Source organism: Arvicanthis niloticus, chromosome 6, assembly GCF_011762505.2.
Source record: "Arvicanthis niloticus isolate mArvNil1 chromosome 6, mArvNil1.pat.X, whole genome shotgun sequence".
Classification (NCBI taxonomy): domain Eukaryota; kingdom Metazoa; phylum Chordata; class Mammalia; order Rodentia; family Muridae; genus Arvicanthis; species Arvicanthis niloticus.
The window spans coordinates 87950286-87969377 of NC_047663.1; the positions used below are offsets into that span (position 1 = coordinate 87950286).

Genomic DNA, 19092 nt, shown 5'->3' on the forward strand with positions numbered 1-19092 from the left:
CTCCTGCGAGATGCTCAGGCTCCAAAAGCAGCGCCATAGAAATGTGAGGAAGGAGGTGTAGGTTCTGTATATGAGAAAGCCCCAGGATCATGGCTGTACTAATGGAAGTGCTCCAGTGACCTGTATTTAATTCTGCACCTTTACGAATTTTGTGTCTTACTCCATAATGCATACTTACTGTAGAAATTTTGCTTTAAAATTTAAAAAAAAAAATGCAACTTTGTCAAATTGGACCTTTTTCCCCCCTCTATCCAAAAGGTCACTAGAATAGCAGGTTGTTGTATCTCTAATACTGGGAACAAAACTGAAGGCCATGTGGCATGCCAGCCCATCATTACCTGAGTTGTAACCCCCCTCCCCCCCCCACCTCAACCCTAATGGTTCTTCATAATCACATTTCACTTTTCCGTTTAGTAGGAGCAGACCAGAGAAGCTGTGCGTGTTCTACATGACAAGAAAAGTTCCAGGTCGGGACTGACGACCTGGTTTGCTCCACACCGGGTCTCCCGTGGCGCCACATTCGGAGAGGTTCGGAAAGGCGGGCAGGCGCCCACGCGAACGCGCTCAAGCTTGGCTGCCGCTGCTCGCCGTAGCCGCGTTTCCAACATGGCGGCTCCCCAGGATGTCCACGTCCGGATCTGTAACCAGGAGATTGTCAAATTCGACCTGGAGGTGAAGGCGCTTATCCAGGTACATATTATTAGGCTCCTGTCCGGCTCTTGATGGCTGTCTTGGCATTTTCCAGAACATTCGCGCCCGATCCAGCTTCCCAGGCCCACGGTCCCACTCCAGGACGGCTCCTCAGGCACCATTCGGTCGGTTTCCCGGGGACACTGACCTTCAGCGCTTTTCTTTCATGTACTGTTGGCTTGCCCATCCCTGGAGTACTCGATAACATGCCGCTTGGATTGTAGAGGTCTTGGGCTAGCCCGCCCACCTGCAGTATCGGCGGTAGCCCCGCCCTCACCCCGCCCCCCTCGCCACCCACGCCCACTTCCTTGAGTTAGGCACCGGAGGGGACCCAAGGCCATGTGGCCCTGGAGTCCCTGCCCGAAGCTGCTAATTTAACCTGAGATGTGGTTGTAATTTTTTGAATGAAGAAATCAAATATTGTGCTAATTCTTGGTTCAGAAGGCAGGCAGTGCCAGTACTAGGACCTGGGGGGAAAGCCAGATTAGGAAAAGCATTTTAGAGCTTCCCTACTCGGCTAAACAGACCAGAAAGCGAGGTGCTTATCCCTTATCCGGAAGCAGGTCTAAGTAGGAGACAGAGCACAGTGGCGCAAGAAATCGAACACAGGCAAGAGCAGGGAATGTAGAAATGGCTACAGAGTTTGTCAAGAGGAACCCAACCGGCTCAGAATACAAGATGTGATAGAAAATAAGGAAAGGGTAGGGGTGCGGACTTGCCTACCTCTGGGTTCCATCCCCAGTGCCACATAAATGAGCTGTGTCTACTGGTGTATGCTCTGCTTTGTGAACCCCTGTAAAAAGGAGGGTGGGGAGTAGTGTTCTCTGGTAAGTGTACACTATACCACATTAACAGTTTATTGTGAGGAAGCCTGATTTCGTGAGTAAGCTGGAGAACAAGTGAAGAACCGCCAACCTTACATCTCCCATACTTCACTCCTGAGATGTGTAAATAAACAAACAAAAAGTCTGGGCCAATTCTAGAAAAATAAACAAGATTGGGTTTATACAAGTGAGATTAACAGAGGCTGGGGGGTTAAATTTAGCTTAGTGTAGAGTTAAAGTTTAGCCATGTGCAAGGCTCTGGTTTCAGTCCTCAGAATGCATCTATAAATACACACAAACACACATACACACACTCACACAAAGTTGCTAGTGTGGCAGCTCTAGCACTTGGGAGGCATAGGCAGGATCGTCATGCATTTGAGGCCAACCTATACTACATAGAGTGATCTGTCTTAAAAAAACAAAAAACAAAACAAAAAAACAAAAAAACCCATACCATCCAAAATTTTGAAAGTTGTGTTTTCATATTATATCATAATGTGAAATTATATAATATCATAATACTTTATATTATCATAAAATCTGTGTTTTGGGTTCTTATGGTTACTAATGAGTAAGCATAGCCCCAGACATTGTATTCTTACGGTGTTCCAGCTGTTCTGTAAGTGTTCTATGAAGAGAAGTGCAATCTTGAGGAAGGTAAGATGAAGAAATGGAGGCACAGAGAACGTAAGTTTTCTAAGACTGCACTAACAGATTGCTGTAACCAGGATTTGAATATACATAGCCTAAGTCTAGAGCCTGCTCTAAAACTTGGCTCTCGTGATTCCGACTTTCTTTCCAGAAGCAAATTTTCAGTCCATCTTAAAACATTTTGACTTGCAGCAGATGGTTTGTAAAAGCAGACTAAATTAATTTTACCAGGAATTTAGGCATCCGGATTTTAGAGTTGGAAGGATTTGAAGTTACAGTGTTTTTTAGATGTCCATTTTTGTTGAACATGGAAGCTGATTAAGCCTTTCCTAGTGAATAGCGTTTTGTTAAACGTCTAAGTTAAGGTTGAGGTTTACCTGTTTACTTATCTACACACATACAATACATATGGAGTCTATGCAGGTGCAGGTGTGTGTGTGTATGTGTGTGTGTGTATGTGTGTGTGTATGTATATGTGTGTGTGTGTGTGTGTGTGTGTTGCTGCTGCTGCTGCTGCTGCTGCTGCTGCTGCTGCTGCTGCTGCAACCCAGAGCCCCAAGCATGCTCTGGAAATGCTGTACCACTGAGCTATACATCCAGCTCCCTTTTTATATTAGGTTGGGTGTTAATCTGAAGAGGGATGAGGAAACTGAAAATGGTGGCTTTGCTTTGTGCGGAGGAGAGCAGCGCTGAGCAGGAGGAGGTAGCAAGGGGCTTGGGTAACCTCAGCAGTGTGGACGGAATCGGCTTCCTTACTGTGCTGCTGAGGGCATTTCATCTCATTGACAGGAGAAAGGCCCTTATCTCTTCATTGTCTTCCAGGATATTCGAGATTGTTCCGGGCCCTTAAGTGAGCTTACTGAACTTAATACTAAGGTGAAAGAAAAGTTCCAACAATTAAAACACAGGATCCAGGTAAGCGAGGCCACAGAGCCACTGTTAGCTAAGGGTGGGTAGCAGGGGTGAGGGTGACTGACTAGACTAACAAAGTTTGGATTCTACATGCTAGTTCCCTGCTTGCACCCATTGCCAGCGCGTGTTTTCGAGCTATTATTTTGCGTAGTAGCCTCCTCCCGGTTTCTAGAGTCACTGTTTGTGACCAGGTACGTGTCTGTGCTGTCTCAAAACACTAAGAGAGTGAGAAAGGAACCATGTGACTAGCAGAGCCATTACCACTGCTGTGCCCCAGGGATGAGTGCTACCTCTGCCTATCACCTGGTGGGTCTAGAACCACCTGGCTTTGCTGCACGTGGTAAATGACATTGTCCCCAAACCGTCCTTCAACAGATACCGTTCCTTAGCCGATAAAGACAGTCTCTTCAGAGCTGGTGGAGAAGTTGGCAGGCTAGCAAGCTTAGATGTGCTTCCGCCCTCAAAGCTGACCTCAGAATTTCAGCACTGTCACTGTACCTAGGTGATCTCCATCTCAGTTACCGCTTCCACCATTTGAACTTTCCAAAGCATCTTGCTTCCTGTGTGTTACGTTTGCATGTGCATATGTGTGGGCCCACAGCCTCTGGCCTCCATCATGTGTCTCGATGACGTCCTTTATTTCCTCTCTACACCCCTCCTCTTTTCTGTTTCTTCCACATCTTCCCAGGGTTTGTTTTTCTGGTATCTTCCCCCTGTGGCAGTGGACATGCTGCAGCCTAACCTTGTGGGGGAGCTCCACCTGACCAGCCTGCCGACCTGTGTATACAGCTGTAGTTTTTTCTAGCTATTTCTTTACTAACAAGTATTCATTTGGGATGCTTGCCTGGTTTGATTCTTAGAGCTAATTTGTTTTCTTAAAATGCCTTTCTTCAAACTCTGTAACTCTAACTACTACTGTTGCCTAAGTACCTCTATGCTAACCTGGTGTTTATTTCCTTCCTTGGGTTTAAGTAAATGTCCTCACCATATATTTACACGTTTGTCATGCTCTTGCCCCTGGCTCCAGCCTCTCCTTCAGCACAGATGTGTTGCTGACATCTAGCAGGGTGATAAGCCAGTGAATGAGATCCCAGCTCTCATCTGCGGTTCCTCAGAATTTGCATGGTCTAGACCTGGAGACACAGAAAGCTCTGAGGTGAATGCCCTTTGTGTATTTCAGTAAGGTTGTATGCTAACAGGAGAGAACTGGCTGTTCCCTACATAGTCAGTCAACATCAGCACAGCTGTGTGTAAGCATCTGTCTTTGCATTGTGTTTCTTCAGCTGGAATTCAGTGACAGTGCACTTCCATCTCTCCAGAGAGTCTGGGCTCTCTGACAACTGCCAAGCAGCATTTTCTAAGGAGACTGTACGTTTCTCCTGCCTCTCTTCTGTCTCCCTTCTTCCTTGTCATCCATTCTTCCTCTCAGTGACTCACTGCCAAGCAGAAGAGATAAAAATAGAACACAAGCCTTTGTGCAGTGACTGCATTGTAGGAAATGGGGTGGGTCTAAACAAAAAAATATGGCGAATAGGTGAGATTTGCACTTTTTTTTCTTTTTCTTTTTTTTGTTTGTTTGTTTGGGTTTTTTTGTTTTTTGTTTTTTGTTTGGGTTTTTTTTTTTTTTTTTTTTTTGAGACACGGTCTCACTATGTAGCTCTGGCTGTACTGAAATTCATTCTGCAGAGCAGGCTGGCCTCAAACTCACAGAGACCCAACTGCCTCTGCCCTGAGCGGTGGGATTAAAGGTGTGTAATTTCTGAGCTGTTCAAATGACATAGGTATGCATGCTTGTTCCAGATTTGTACAGTGATAAGTAGATTGTTATCTGAATAAAGTAATATGTGGATGTTTTAGCTCCATGGCATCTTTACAGTGTGTGAGACATGAAGTGGTATGGCATCTTTACAGTAGTGACCACTCCATTATCTCGGAGTTCTTAGGACTGATGCTGTTGGTCAGGTCTGCCGTCCTTTGCTCATGGTAGCCCCTTCCCTGGGTGCTTCGTTACTTTGGGATCATGAGCTCTCATCTTCTGCACACTTCTAATGGAGTCCGTGCAGCTTGGTCAGGCAGGTGCACATCTCCCAGTTCCAAGGATTGTCACAAGTCTGGGGACACTGCTTGTGTTAGTTTTGCTTCCTCAGTTTTCAAACCACTCAGGAAAGAGAAATCTTTTCTCTTTCCAAAGTTCATAGGGCACTTACTTCTGTCCCCACCAACCAAACAGAGTAACCAGAAATGTGTCCACATTTTCGCTCTGCTGGAGAGTGGACATCCAGAGACTGTTTTATGGCTGTTGAAACCGTCTGTGGGTCCTGGGTTTGTGACGCTTCCGGCTCAGCATGAGCCCCAGGTGGCCTTAGGCTTCCGTGTTATGTTCACATATGAGCTCAAACCCCCAAAGCTCTGTTGGAGTAAAGCACAGAAACGGACAGCGTTTGAAAACACATGACAGTGTGGTGTCCTTCTGGCATTACAGTGGGATGGAGGGCTCTTGTTTGACATTTTCTTCTTCCTTTGTTTCTGTAGGCTTGAGGTTGTAGGAGTGGCAACCCCTGCTCTAGCCAGGGCAGCATTGTAGAGCTGACCACTCCAGCACCCAGGTTCCTGCTCACCTTTGGGCTGCCAGGATTTCCTTCTCCTCTTGCAGACTTGCCTATATGTTTAAAAGGATATTTGATTATTTGGGGCATGCTCTCTCCCACTCCCAAGTGTCTGTTGTAAAGGGTGCTTCCGTTGCTTTTGTGCCTCTGCTAGAAACAGAAGTGCTCTTGGGTTTTCATCCTGGCTAACAGCTGTTTTCCCCCTCCAAGGAGCTGGAGCAGTCAGCAAGGGAGCAAGACAAAGAGTCAGAGAAACAGCTTCTACTTCAGGAAGTGGAGAACCACAAAAAGCAGATGCTCAGGTAGGCAGGGCTCCCCACAGCCACCCTACTGGGTGGCTTGCTGACTTTGGGCCTTGTACCTGTATTTGTCTGATCTGGCTTAATGGTGATATAGTGGCATCATTAGCACACAGGCTGCAAGTTCTCTAGTTCAAATGTAGGAGAGAGGGCATAAGTAGTCTGCACAGACAGTCAGAGCTGTGCATGTGTGCAGCGCTCACCTCGTTTGCATAGTTACCCTTGTGTGGCACTATCTATATTGGAGGAGTTGTACATTTTGTAGGTGTGGGAGCTGCGTGTGGTGTTGGTTCTTTCCTGACACTTCTTGAGTTCTGGGGTGGTACTCAGCTCATCAGGCCTGTACACAAGCACCTCTGCCCTCTGAGCCATCTCCATGGCCCTGGTTCTGTTATTATTTGTTTATTTTTTGAGACAGAGTCTCTTGTATTCCAGGTTGTCCTCAAACTCAGCATGGCACTGAGGATGGCCTTGGGTTTCTGATCCTCCTGTCTCTGCTGGGGTTAGAGCGTGCTTCATTTTATGTCTACACTAAGCTGACAGTGTTTGGTGCAACTTACTATACTGCACATGTGCACTCCTGGTGAGCTGTTTGAAGTGGCAGGTGTGGAATGGGCTAGTAGGTGCTATGCAGGCATCTGGGAGCCCATCTGAAAATCGCCTTTAATCTCAGCACTCAGGAGGCAGAGGCAGGAGGATCTCTGTGAGTTCAAGGTCAGCCTGGTCTACACAGAGTTTCAGGACAGCCAGGGCTAAATAGACAGACCCTGTCTCCAAAACAAAACAAAAAAGATGGAAAGAAAAAGTCAACCCACAAAATTGTCCTCTGACCTCCACACATGCGCTGTGGCATGCATCATCCACCCCAATCATACACACATATATTTTAAAAACAACTTTGTTTTAAAGAAAAAGCCACCTTATTAGTTCATTGTTCTGTTTGAGTATTGTATGTGTCCAGGGCTTGGCAGACTTGTCTTGATCTTTCTATATGAGAGTTCCAGAGCCTGGGTTGTATTCTCAGGGGGATACAGTTGGCTTTTTTCTTTTGTCAGTGAAGAACCGCTTGCTAGTCTCAGGTGGTGCTTACATTCGAGCTGTCGCTTACAAAGGAGCAGGGGAAGAGCGTGAATAAACTCCACGAGTCAGGGCGCCCGCCCGGTGATGTTTGTAGTACCTGTGCTTGATGTCAAATGCGCAAAAAGTAGCAAACCTGGAGGAATGCTGAAGAATATTGGTTCTTGTGGCTTTTACCCCTGTAGCAGGCCCTGTGGGAGAAATGGGCCTCGGTTTTAGGGATGGAGGGGAGTGCTAAGTCACGGTTTCCAAGGATGACACCCAGACACTCATCAGGCAGAAAAGCCACTGCGGCCCTGTCTAGCAGAGTCTCCCAGGTGCCAATCAGGAGAGGGATATCAACATTTTAGAGACTGTTTCCAGAGACTGAAGGGAGAGGTGTTAGAAACTTCACTAAAGCAGTTACCAAGAAGAAGAAGTGTAGGAGGCAAGCTTGAACTCCGGCTCGCACCAGGGAGGATGACCTGGTTAGACAGAGCAGCCTGGTGGAGCCACCAGGACCTCACCTGTGACCCTTCCTTTTCCAGCAACCAGACCTCATGGCGGAAAGCCAATCTTACGTGCAAGCTTGCCATCGACAACCTGGAGAAGGCAGAACTTCTGCAAGGAGGAGACTCCTTACGGCAAAGGTAACATCCGTTTGTCCTTCTGGGTCTGCTGTCTCAGCACCACAAAAGGGAGGTGACCTTTTGTTTTCAGAACATTTGCACTTTATGTTATTGTATAAGTAACTTTTTTTTTTCTGTTTTAATACTGGCTCTCATACATCCCAGTCTGGTCTCAAACTTGCTGTGATCTTACAGGTGTGTACCGCCACACCGAGTTTGTGCAGTGCTGGAGATGTAACCAAGGGCTTTGTGCATTCGAGACAAGCATCTACTAGCCAAGTTATGTTCCCAGCCCTGACTAAATTTGAATAAACTTGGTTTGGGGATGTTTGTTTGTTTGGTTGGTTGGTTGGTTGGTTGGTTGATTTTCGTTTTGTAGTAATGGGGGTTGAACCAAGGGCCTCATGCATAAAGGACAGATATTCTACCACCGAGCCTTTCCAGTATGCCTATCCCAGTCCCGCCCTCCCCCCCTAGTTTTTTTTTTTTTTTTTTAAGACATTTTAACCATACATGAGTAGTATTTATGGTACTAACCAGTCCTGTTGGTGTGTCTGCATTCTGCCTTTTCAGTATTATATGAGATGCATCAAGGCAGGTCTTTGTCTGGTTCATTTGAAGAAGTTCTCTGGGAGTGAACAGACATTTCTGAGTCTCTCTGTACCTAGTGCAAGTTGCTTTACAGACAGCACTGTGGTTTCCGTTCCCCCAGCAGTGCTCGAGAACGTGGGTACAGCATGCATCTTTAGCCACACTGCCTGATGTTTTAGAAACGTGCAAGCAGGGCAACAGTGGTGCATACGTTTAATCTCAGCATTTGGGAGGCAGAGGCAGGTGAATCTCTATGAGTTTGAAGCCAGCCTGGTCTACAGAGTGAGTTCCAGGACAGCCAGGGCTACACAGAGAAACCCTGTCTTGAAAACAAGAGAGGCAGGAAGGAAGGAGGGAAATAAATGTGTGCTAGCTGGCTGTGTCAGCGCACACCTGTCATCCGAGCACCTGGGTGTTTCGAACTGCACTACTCCATATTTGGAGGCCAAAATGTCGGGGACCACTCTATTAATGTTGGAACCTGCACTGCCAAAAGCCTTGGGGGCTAAACTGTTAGAGCTCACACTGCCCCAAGCTGCTCCGGTGTGTGGGTCCGGGTTCAGCAAGAGAGAGAGTGAGAACGGACGTGAAGAATGGAGACCAGACAGAGTGTGATTCAATCCCATTTATTCTTCAGTCTCTCTTCTCTCCAAGTCCCAAGTCTTGAGTTCTTAGTCCCTAGTTCCTAGTCCCTAGTTCCTAGTCCCTAGTACCTCCAAGTTCCAAGTTCTTTCTTCCAAGTTACCTTCCAAGTGCTAAGTTACCTGTCTCAAGTGCCTACTCCAAGTGCCTAATACTTAATAATCCTTCTTCCTCAATGCCTAATTTTTAACTGATTTCTTCTGTCTGCCTCTCACCTTTTATATGTCTCACTTATAAGCCACGCCTCTAAGTCACGCCTTTAAGTCATGCCCTTAGGCCTTGTTTCTAAATCTGATCTCTAAGTCATGCCCTTAAGTCACACACCTTTAAGTCTCACACACCCAAGGGAAAATCCTGGGTATCTAAAACAAGATGTTATCAGAGTGTGCTCAGCTGTTGTAGGCTGTTGTAATCAAGTCTCTTGCCAGGGTATATGGCTCAAGATGGCTGCAAGGATGATAGTCGCCTTCTGTCGGCTCCCCACACCTGGGGGTGGCTGAAGTAAGGACACTCTGCCTTCTAGGCCAGCCTGAGCTACATTTTGAGGCCCCATCTCAGAGCACAAACAGAAAAGCACTGATGTGATAGGTTTAAAATGATGCGTTTGCAAGCTGGGCTTTTGTGCTACTGCTCCTTCCTCTGGACTTGCAGGAAAACTACCAAAGAGAGCTTGGCCCAGACCTCCAGCACCATCACCGAGAGTCTCATGGGGATCAGCAGGATGATGTCCCAGCAGGTGCAACAGAGTGAGGAGGCTATGCAGACTCTAGGTAAGAGGGAGAGGAGGCTGCTCCAGAGCACACGCCCTGGAACCTCTGCACACGCAGTTCTCTGGCTCTCCCCACCGAAGCTTCCCAAGTGTGTCTTAGGAGATGAGGAGCCTGCTTGCTCCTGTTGGGGAGCTGTCCTACCCTCCTCTTCTTCCAGTTATGCAGCTGTGCTAGACACACTGTGCGCCATCAGTGCCTCCCAGAAGAAGCATTGCTAGGTTCCTATGAAGCAGAACTGGCTGGCCTCTCTGGAGATGGTGTCAGCAGTGCTCACAAGGGGTCTGGGAGTCTGGTTTGGAGTGTGGGCTCATGGGTCTAGTATTGCCAGGAAGGTTTGGGAATTGGGGCCACTGGCAAGACTGTTACTGTGAGTTCCTTTCAAACGTACCAGCCACTGGCCAAGGAGAGGCTGTTGGACACCTGCAGTCCTGCCAGGTACCTTCTTGCCATGGCTCCTGGAGAGACTTTGCCCCTCCAAGGCCTTTCAGTGTAGGAAACAGGAAAGGAGTGTGCTGTTCATAAGACTTCACATGCCCACCAAAGTAAGCGAGGTTTGGGCTGTCCCTCAGCCATCTTGGTTCCTTTCTACCCTTAGTTCATCCTCTACCCCAGACATCATCCAGGAAAAGAGCTCCGCACATCTAACAGCTACTACTAAGGGGGCTGGAGAGATGGCTCAGTGGTTAAAAGCGGGAAGTGCTCCCGAAGAAAACCCAAGTTCAGTCCCCAGCACCCGTGTCAGGCAGCTTTCAATTGTGTATAACTGAGGGCATCTCCCATGTGCATCATACACCCAGATATGCACATAATTAACAAGAATAAGAATATGTTTCACCACCCCCCACACACACACACACCCGCTCAGGCCTTGTTGACAGCCAGCCAGCAGCTTCAGCTCATTATCACCAGGACAGTCTGATTCAGGCTTCTTCCTCTTCTGTTGCAGTCAGCTCTTCACGGACTCTCCTGGATGCAAACGAAGAGTTTAAGTCCATGTCAGGAACCATCCAGTTGGGCCGGAAGCTCATCACAAAATACAACCGCCGCGAACTGACGGACAAACTTCTCATCTTCCTCGCCCTGGCCCTGTTCCTTGCCACGGTCCTCTATATTGTGAAAAAGCGCCTCTTTCCATTTTTGTAAGCGAGAGCTGCCAGCTTTGACCTGTGCACTCCTGCGTCAGGACCCGAGGCTTTCAAGGACTGGCCGGGCTGCCGCACTGGGCTTCCCCTTTCCCTCAGGTGCTCAGTGAATCCAACGGAGGGAAACACAGCAGCGCAGCTTCCTGCCAGAGGGCTTGGAAAGGTGTGTGGAACATAGGAGACCGGAACCTCCAGGACAGAGGCACTCCACATTCACCCAGCTTCCAAGGACTGCAGCTGCCTCACAGAGCACGTCAACTCTGAGACTTGGTGCACTTCCTCTTGCCTGTCCAGAGGCCTGAGTTCTGGGTCTGGTGGAGGGAAGAGAGGAGAGGCCTGTGGGAGGGGAGGTGACTACAGCTCATGGCTATTCCCTGAATAAACCTCATTTATGTAATGAAGTGGTAAATGCTTAATACTAGAAGATACGTCTCTGGGAATGTGTATGCCTCCTCATGTTCCAGCTCCTAGGACGTAACGTTACATTACTCTAATATTAGACAAGGAGTTACTGCAGCCAAGGGAGCGCTCCGAGGTTAAGAACACTGGCCGCTCTTTCAAAAGACCAGGGTTCTGTTCCCAGCACTCACATGGTGGCTCACAGCTACTCTAGTTCCAGGGACCTGATGCCCTCAGTGGGCTCCGGGCAGGCACAAGGTGTACTTACATATGTAAGGCAAGCACTCGTGCACATACTGTTTTTAATTTATTGAGGGTGAGAAAGATGGCTCAGTGTTAGCGGTACTTGCGAGTAAGTCTGATGCCCTGAGTTCCCTCTGCCCCACGGGTGGAAGGAGAAACGCATCTCCAGGGCGTTGTGCAGCCGTGGCGTGTGCTGCGTCCCTGCATACACACAAATAGAAAAAAGGTAAAGAAGCGTGGAGCGGCTGCCACAGGCTGACTCCTAGACAGCACCAGACATTACACTTGTACTTGTAAAGCTGACACTCTCCCTCCAGTAGCAACAGAGGAGAGGTGTCAGCGAGAGAGACCACAAAGAGCAGCAACTGGAGCAGCCTGCAGCAGCTCCAAGTGCAGTCTCTAAGTGCTGAGATGGGTCTTTCTGCCAGCAGCCTGGCAGGGCCTGGGACAATGCAGTGTCTGAGGAACTCTCTGACCCCCTTCTCTCTGGTCCAGACTAAGCATGACATAGTGAGAAGCCAGTACTATCCATGTCCCAGGTACAGACTCCCAGCTAGGTCATCCCTAGAGGTCCCCTATGTTATAAATCTGGCTGGCATTGCCCTTGAAGTTCATAACCTGTTCATAGCCCTGGAGGGTCTGGGAAGGGTGAGTGGAAGATCACAGGCCCAGAACTGGAAATATTCAGACTTCATGGCCCAGAGCAAGTTACCTTACAGGCCAGTTCCCCATCTACACAGTAGAGGTCAGAGTCCAAACAGGGCTGTTGTGATGAAGGGAAATGGGAAGGAGCAGGTGGAAAGGGGTGTGTGTGTGTATGTGTGTGTGACGACGGGTAATCCCACGCACTCACACTGAACAGTCAGTCAGCTGACTGGGAAAGCTCCTAAGGGCATAGTGGTGAATTGCATATACAGAGAGCTTGCACTGGACAGACCCAAGTTGTTGGTTCCATCATGGCAGTGTGGAAAAATACGTGAGATTTCTGTAAAGATGGTGTGTGACTAAAAACCCATGAACTGTTCAGTTCTGGAATTTTCCATTTTATATTTTCATCTGTGGTTGGCCATAGATAGCTAAAGCTATGAAGAGCCACGTCACAGATAAGGTATGTAAAGTCAGATTTAACACACACACACACCACACACATACACACCACACACATACACATCACACACATACACACCCCACACACATACACACCCCACACACATACACACCCCACACCCATACACAAACACCACATACACATCCCTACCACACAAACACACCCCCATGTACACATACCACAGATACACACACACCACATACTATACCACATACACCACATACATACCACACACATCACATACCCCCCACACACATACACACATACCACATACACATCCCACACATAAACACACACACACCACACACACCACACACATCCCACACACATACACACCACATATACACTCATACATTCTTAAACAATTCTTGATCTCCATAGACTCTTGGAGGTGCAAACTATACACACAAATCATAGATTAATCTGAGAGGGCAGCCGCGATGGACCGATGGATCGATGGACCGATGGATCGATGGACCGATGGACTGCTCCCGCTGGGATTCCAGCTGGAAGCGGCAGGTGGGGGGTTCTCCAGCAGGGATTTGTCTTGTCTTTACATTTCTCTTTACCCTCCCCACTAACTGTCAACATTCTCATGCTGTGCAAATGTGTGGGCTCTGCGCTCCCTAAAAGTGTCCCCTTGGCCCTTTTACTTGCCTCCTGAGACTAGAGTCTGATTTGACCTATTATATGAGTCACCAGGACCGCATCTTGACCACCCTCTTCTTCCCCCATCTGCAGCCTAACTTCCTGTGCAGAAAGCAGCCTTCCGTACTCAGCCATGAGGGGGCAGTGTCCACACTTACTCTGCACTCTCACAGTAGTAGAGCTATCTCCAGTGGCTGAAATGCTCTCAAGGCTACCTTAAAAAGGAGGGAGCAGGGGGAAAGACAACTAAATACACAAGGCCTGGGTTGGGCTCTGTTCCGTAAGTTCCTTTAATATTCTATTAAACAGTAAGGCAAGCTCATATACTACATTTCGATTGGCCCATGCTAATGGAATCAAGAATCCAGAGCAGGCTTCCAAGGGCTATTCATTCGTTCAGAGGCATTGTGCTGAGCATCGGCCGTATGCCATCGTGTGTCATGGAGCTGCAGTCTGTGGGCAAGGGCAACAGATGATAAGTGATGTCCATGCTGAATGTGTATGTCCTCAGTATGCCAGAAGATGCAGCAGTGAGCTTTCTGTGTCCTTGTGTTCCCCATCTGCAGATTCAACCAACCTAACATTTAAAAAAAGAAAAATTTTATATTGCATAGACTTCATTTGTTGCTTTGCAATATTAAACATGGTCCGGGCCGGGTGTGGTGGCACACACCTTTACTCCTAGCACGAAGGAGGCAGAGGCTGGCCAGCCTGATCTACATGTTGAGTTTCCTGCCAGACAGGGCTGCATGGTAAAACTAGGTCTGAGAAAAATTTTTTTAAAAAGGTAGTCAGCTGATAGAAGTGGGGCCAGCCACCCGCAGGCCTGAAGGCCTAACCAGCTCTCAGGTGACACGCCATCTTGTTTTCCCTCACTTTTCTGCCTCTCTCTGTCTCTCTCTCTCTCTCTCGCTCTCTCTCTCACGGTGTGTGTGTGTGTGTGTGTGTGTGTGTGTGTGTGTGTGTGTGTGTGTGTGTTCATTTTCTGAACACTAAGTGCTGAGTGTTTGCTTAGATCAGGCTCCCCTTGCTTTGCCCTGCACCATCTCTCAGGGCCGAGGTCTATGTGCCCACGGCTTTAGTCATATGGAGGAAGAGCATCAACAGTCCCAGAGTTGTAGGACAGAACAGCCTCCTCAGGGCTCGGACCACAGGCATCTCTGTCCCTGTGTCTTCCTCTTGCCAAACACCTAGGCCTTCTCCAGGCTCCATCTTCCCCAACAAAATTCTTCCTGGAGGCTGTTAGGGCTAAGGATACGCCATCCCAAAATGTGAGTGTGTGCGATCAGAATAGGCTACTCAAGACAGACTTCTCTGGGGGCTGGAGACATGACTTTGTTGTTGCTTTTCCAGAGGACCTGGGTTCAATTCCTAGCACCCACATGACACCTCAGAGTTATCTGAAGTCCTCTTCTGACCTCTGTGGGCATCAGGTACATACACACATACAGGCCAGACACTCATACACATAATATAAATCTTTAAAAATTGCTTGTTTGTTTTGAGATGGGGTCTATGTAGCCCTAGCCGTCCTAGAACTTGTTCTGTAGACCTGGATGGCCTTGAACTCAGAGATCTGCCTGTCTCTGCAAAGTACTGGGTATGTGCTACCATGCCTGGCATTCCTTTAAAAAAAAAAAAAAATGAAAACGGGCTGGAGAAATGGCTCAGTGGTTAAGAGTACTGTCTGCTCTTCCAGAGGTACTGAGTTCAATTCCCAGCAACCACATGGTGGCTCATAACCATCTGTAATGGGATCTGATGCCCTCTTCTGTTGTGTCTGAGGACAGCTGCACTGTACACACATATATAAAATAAATAAATCTTTTTTAAAAAAAACTGAAAGCAACATCTGGCCATATCTGTGTGGCAGAGGGCTGCTCCACACACCTGACTCCCTGAGTGGCATCAGCTACATAAAACAACCAAAAGTCACCATCTCTTCCCAGGTCCTCCTCCTTTTGCTCCTTGTGCACCTCAGATGCTGGAGGAAGATCATTCACGGTCTCAGTTTGCAGGATTTTCATGTGCACATACAGAAAACCAAGTGTGGTTTCCTGGTGCGGATCTATTCTCATTTAGTTTATAGCCTGGTCCATGATCCTGGAAGCACGACAGTCATGCTCTCCTTCATCACTGTCCCTTCTCCCTTCACCCACCCCATCTTCTTAAAACCTTGTAGCAAACCAGAAAGTAAGACTGCAGTGTTGCTACTGAACCAGCCATTCTGAACCATTGCATTGCCAGCTGTAGGTGACTTCTGATGCCCAGTGCGGGGTTCTGCAGGAGAATTCAACTTAGAGGTGCTTTAAGGAACAAAATGATTTTAAAAGGATTGTTAGGGGGATTTTTAAAGACAGGGTTTCTCTGTCTGAAGCTCACTCTGTAGACCAAGCTGACCTCAAACTCAGAGTTCCTCCTGCCTCCCTCTCCTGAGTGCTGGGATTAAAGCTGTGCGATGCCACACCCAACTTGAAGATATTTTTTTTTTTAAAGACAGCACTATAAAATTTTTTTTTCTTTCTGAGTTAACAGTGTTCTTCCCTGAGCCAGTGGTGGTCTTCCCTCGGCCTCTCCTCACCGCTTTCCCCAAGTTGCGCTTGAGCAAGGGCAGAATAAAAATAGCTGTAGTTATCTAAGAGATAGACGGTCTGGTGGTGCTGTCAGGGATGAAGGGGTGAAGCCTGGGGCTGGGCGGGGGCGTGTTATCACACCACCGTCCCTCCAGACTCTAACAGTGGGCTCAGGCTACGAGAGTCACCCAGAGACCCTCAGCATTGGGCGTGTATATGTACTTGGATCTTTACATGGGCCATGGTAGCATGGGCAGGGAGACTTGAATCCTAATTGTACTCTCCCTGGCCTGTGTCCCAGATCTGTGCTATAGTCCTTGTCTGTGACTAGGGCACCTCTAGGCAGTAACAGTGTCTCAGAAAGTCCTGGGAGGATGACAGGATGAATACAGCAGCTGCTCACATGTCACTTGTGTAGAAACTCTTTGATCACCACCAAGCAAAAGCAAATGGGTTCATCCCTCTTTCTCATTTTGAGTAAAATGTGCTTTAATAAAGATGCTGGGGTTGGAAAGAAATCAGGACCAGGTGTGATGGATGATCTTTGGCTTTCAACTTGACTGGATCTGAGATCAACTAAGATGCTTTCCGGTGAGTCTGTGAGGGGACTTCCTGGGAAAGGAGTAACTGAGCTGGGGGCACAGTATGGCAGAGCCTTCTAGGAGTCACACAAATGTAAGGAAATCTGAGGGAAACACTGTGCCCTTGCCTGCCCATTCTCCTCCTTGCTGGTGAGTGCATCTGCCACTGGCGGTACCTCTGCCACCACTACCTCAGAACCCAGTTTCTTCAGCTTCTGACATAGAGTGAACACCAGTGTCTCTGGCTCTCTAGGAATCCCCCTGGCTTTCAGCACCAGTTTGGTACTGCTGAGGCACCTAGCCTGGTGGACTGAGCAGCTACCAGCCTCTCCCGTGTACCTGCAGCCATTGTTGGACTACACAGCCTGTATTATGGAATCTGCTCTAGGAAAGGCCCTCTAGAATGTAGAATGAGGTTCTGTTCCTCAGGAGAGCCTGACTGATAGACCTAGGATAGGGTAGACCTTTTCGAGGGAAGGGATCTGAGCAGAGCGGCCCAACCACATGCCAGCTTTCTCATTCTGTTGGAGGCAAATGGGTCAAATCCATAGCTGCTGCTTGTGAAGTTCTCACTCTGGGTCTCCAACTTTCCCCCTCCCCTTCCCCTGTGATATTGTTTGCTGGCAGGGTATCCATAGATACAGTGAATCCACAGAATAACAAGTTAATAGTGACTGATGTATGAGCAAATAGCCAGTCAGTTTTCATTGAAGACTTGGGTATGACCCTCCCAAAAGTAAACCCACAAGAGTGACCCCAACCAAAATGTCATGGTTTCAAACAAAGGCTCCTGGCACATATAAAAGGTGCTTCCCTGGTGTGCTAGTCAGGGAAACTACTTACAGAAACCACACACACACACACACACACACACACAGAGAGAGAGAGAGAGAGAGAGGAGAGAATATTATATATAGAGAGAATATTATATATAGAGAGAATATTATATTTATAATATTCTCTCTATATATAAAAATACACATGATATATATGTATATCAATTCTTCAAGGAAAACTGACTGGCTATTCACATGTCAGTCACATTAATTTGCTATTCTGTGGATTTATTTTATATATCTATACACATAGAGACATACACACACACACACACATATATATATACATATACATATACATATACATATACATATACATATACATATACATATACATATACATATACATATACATATACATATACATATATTGAGAGAGAGACAGAGACAGAGAAAGGGACTTTATTAGAATGACTTATAGGCTATGGCGCTAATCCAACAATGGCTGCCTATAAGTTTTCAGTCCACGAGGCTGGATGTCTCAGCTGGCCTTCAGGAGCCACCAGAACCCTGAAGACGCCACCTCTAACGCTTCTGAAGGAATGAACTCGCTAGTGAGACAAAAGCAAGCAAAATCTTCCATGTCTGTCTTTCCAGTAGAAGGCATGGTCCAGATTAGAGACTGGTCTTTCCACCTCAAAGATCCAGATTCAAATTTGATCTTCCCACTTCTGATTAAGCAAAGTCCCTAACAGGTGTGCCCTAATTTTGGGTTTTAGTTAATTCCAGATATAGTCAAGTTGACAAGAGTGCCAACCACATCTGGCCATCTGCCTTCGTGAGGCAGTTGGTTTGAGGACCAAGTGTGGTTGTAGGTGTGCCAAGCTCCTGAGAAGCTCCTCCTGTCCATCCTGCTCTTGGTGGATGTGCAGCTGGGGACACCGATGTGTCCTGAAGACGGAAGGGGACACTCACACTCCCTTCTCAGGTCCAGCAGTCTGGCTGACCTTAAGCCGAACAAATACATCAAAGGGTAGGAAGTGCCGGTGGGGCTTCCATGTGACTCCACACAGATGTCTCTGTACCCCCTAGAAACACTACCTAAGTGGTAGTCAGAATGAATGCACAGCAGCAGGCTGGCAGAAAATTCTGAAAATCTCTATATTACTGAAAGTGGTCTCCAGATTCAACAACAACAACAACAAAAAAAAAAACCCACCAGAATTCCAGTGACATTTTTTCATAGAGCTGGAGACAAAAATCCTAAAATTTATATGGAAACACAAAAGACACCCCCAAATAGCCAAAGCAAGGGGAAACAAGTGCATATTTCTCACCCCCACCACACCACACACACACAATTAAAAATGGATCAAAGTCTTCAACAAAAAACTTAAATGCCAAAACTGCCAGGAGAAAACAGTTCAAGACATAAGTCACGTGTTTCTGGAAGAGTCCAGAAGCACAGTCACTGACTCCTAGAATTGGCAGGGAGAGCACAAGAGATCAGAGTGCAGACTGCAGGGCTGCAGGAAGCCCTTGTCAATGTTACTTCTCCTGAGGAGTGCATATCTAAAATATGTAAAGCATAGGCTATGTAAAGCAGAAATTAAACAGCAGAAAATGCCCAGATCATCTGGTCAGTGCATGAGCCAATGACCTGAATGGACAGTTCACAGAAAGAAAGAAAGAAAGAAAGAAAGAAAGAAAGAAAGAAAGAAAGAAAGAAAGAAAGAAAGAAAGAAAGAGAAAGAAAGAGAGAGAAAGAAAGAGAGAGAAGGAAAGAGAGAGAAAGAAAGAAAGGAAGAAAGAAAGAAAGGGAAAGAGAAAGAGAAAGAAGGGATGGTAGGTGGTCAATAGAGGTTCCTTAAGGTACTCCACATCCTTAGCCTTTGGGGAAATATAAATAAAAATAGTATTCTGAGATTTTATCTCACCCCAGTCAGAAT

At 47.2% G+C, this 19092-nt stretch overlaps 1 protein-coding gene across 2 annotated transcripts; it reads left to right on the plus strand.

Moving 5' to 3' along the window:
* The first annotated feature begins 400 nt into the window (after positions 1-400).
* Bnip1 (BCL2 interacting protein 1) lies at positions 401-11212 on the plus strand. Of its 2 annotated transcripts, none has more exons than XM_034507908.2 (6): positions 401-690; positions 2991-3083; positions 5897-5988; positions 7590-7691; positions 9555-9673; positions 10620-11212. In XM_034507908.2, exons 1-6 carry the CDS (start codon positions 607-609, stop codon positions 10814-10816), a joined length of 687 nt encoding a protein of 228 aa, XP_034363799.1. In that variant the 5' UTR covers positions 401-606; the 3' UTR covers positions 10817-11212. The 2 variants fall into 2 exon arrangements, with proteins under 2 accessions (XP_034363799.1, XP_076793189.1); XM_076937074.1 differs by having other exon boundaries at positions 681-815.
* The last annotated feature ends 7880 nt before the right edge of the window (positions 11213-19092 follow it).

Excerpts from the sequence above, each read along its gene's own strand:
- Bnip1 (XM_076937074.1), top strand. The coding sequence starts at position 723 with ATGGCTGTCTTGGCATTTTCCAGAACATTCGCGCCCGATCCAGCTTCC. Across the intron at positions 3,084-5,896 it reads AATTAAAACACAGGATCCAG|GAGCTGGAGCAGTCAGCAAG; the intron begins GTAAGCGAGGCC and ends TCCCCCTCCAAG. Across the intron at positions 7,692-9,554 it reads GGAGACTCCTTACGGCAAAG|GAAAACTACCAAAGAGAGCT; the intron begins GTAACATCCGTT and ends CTGGACTTGCAG.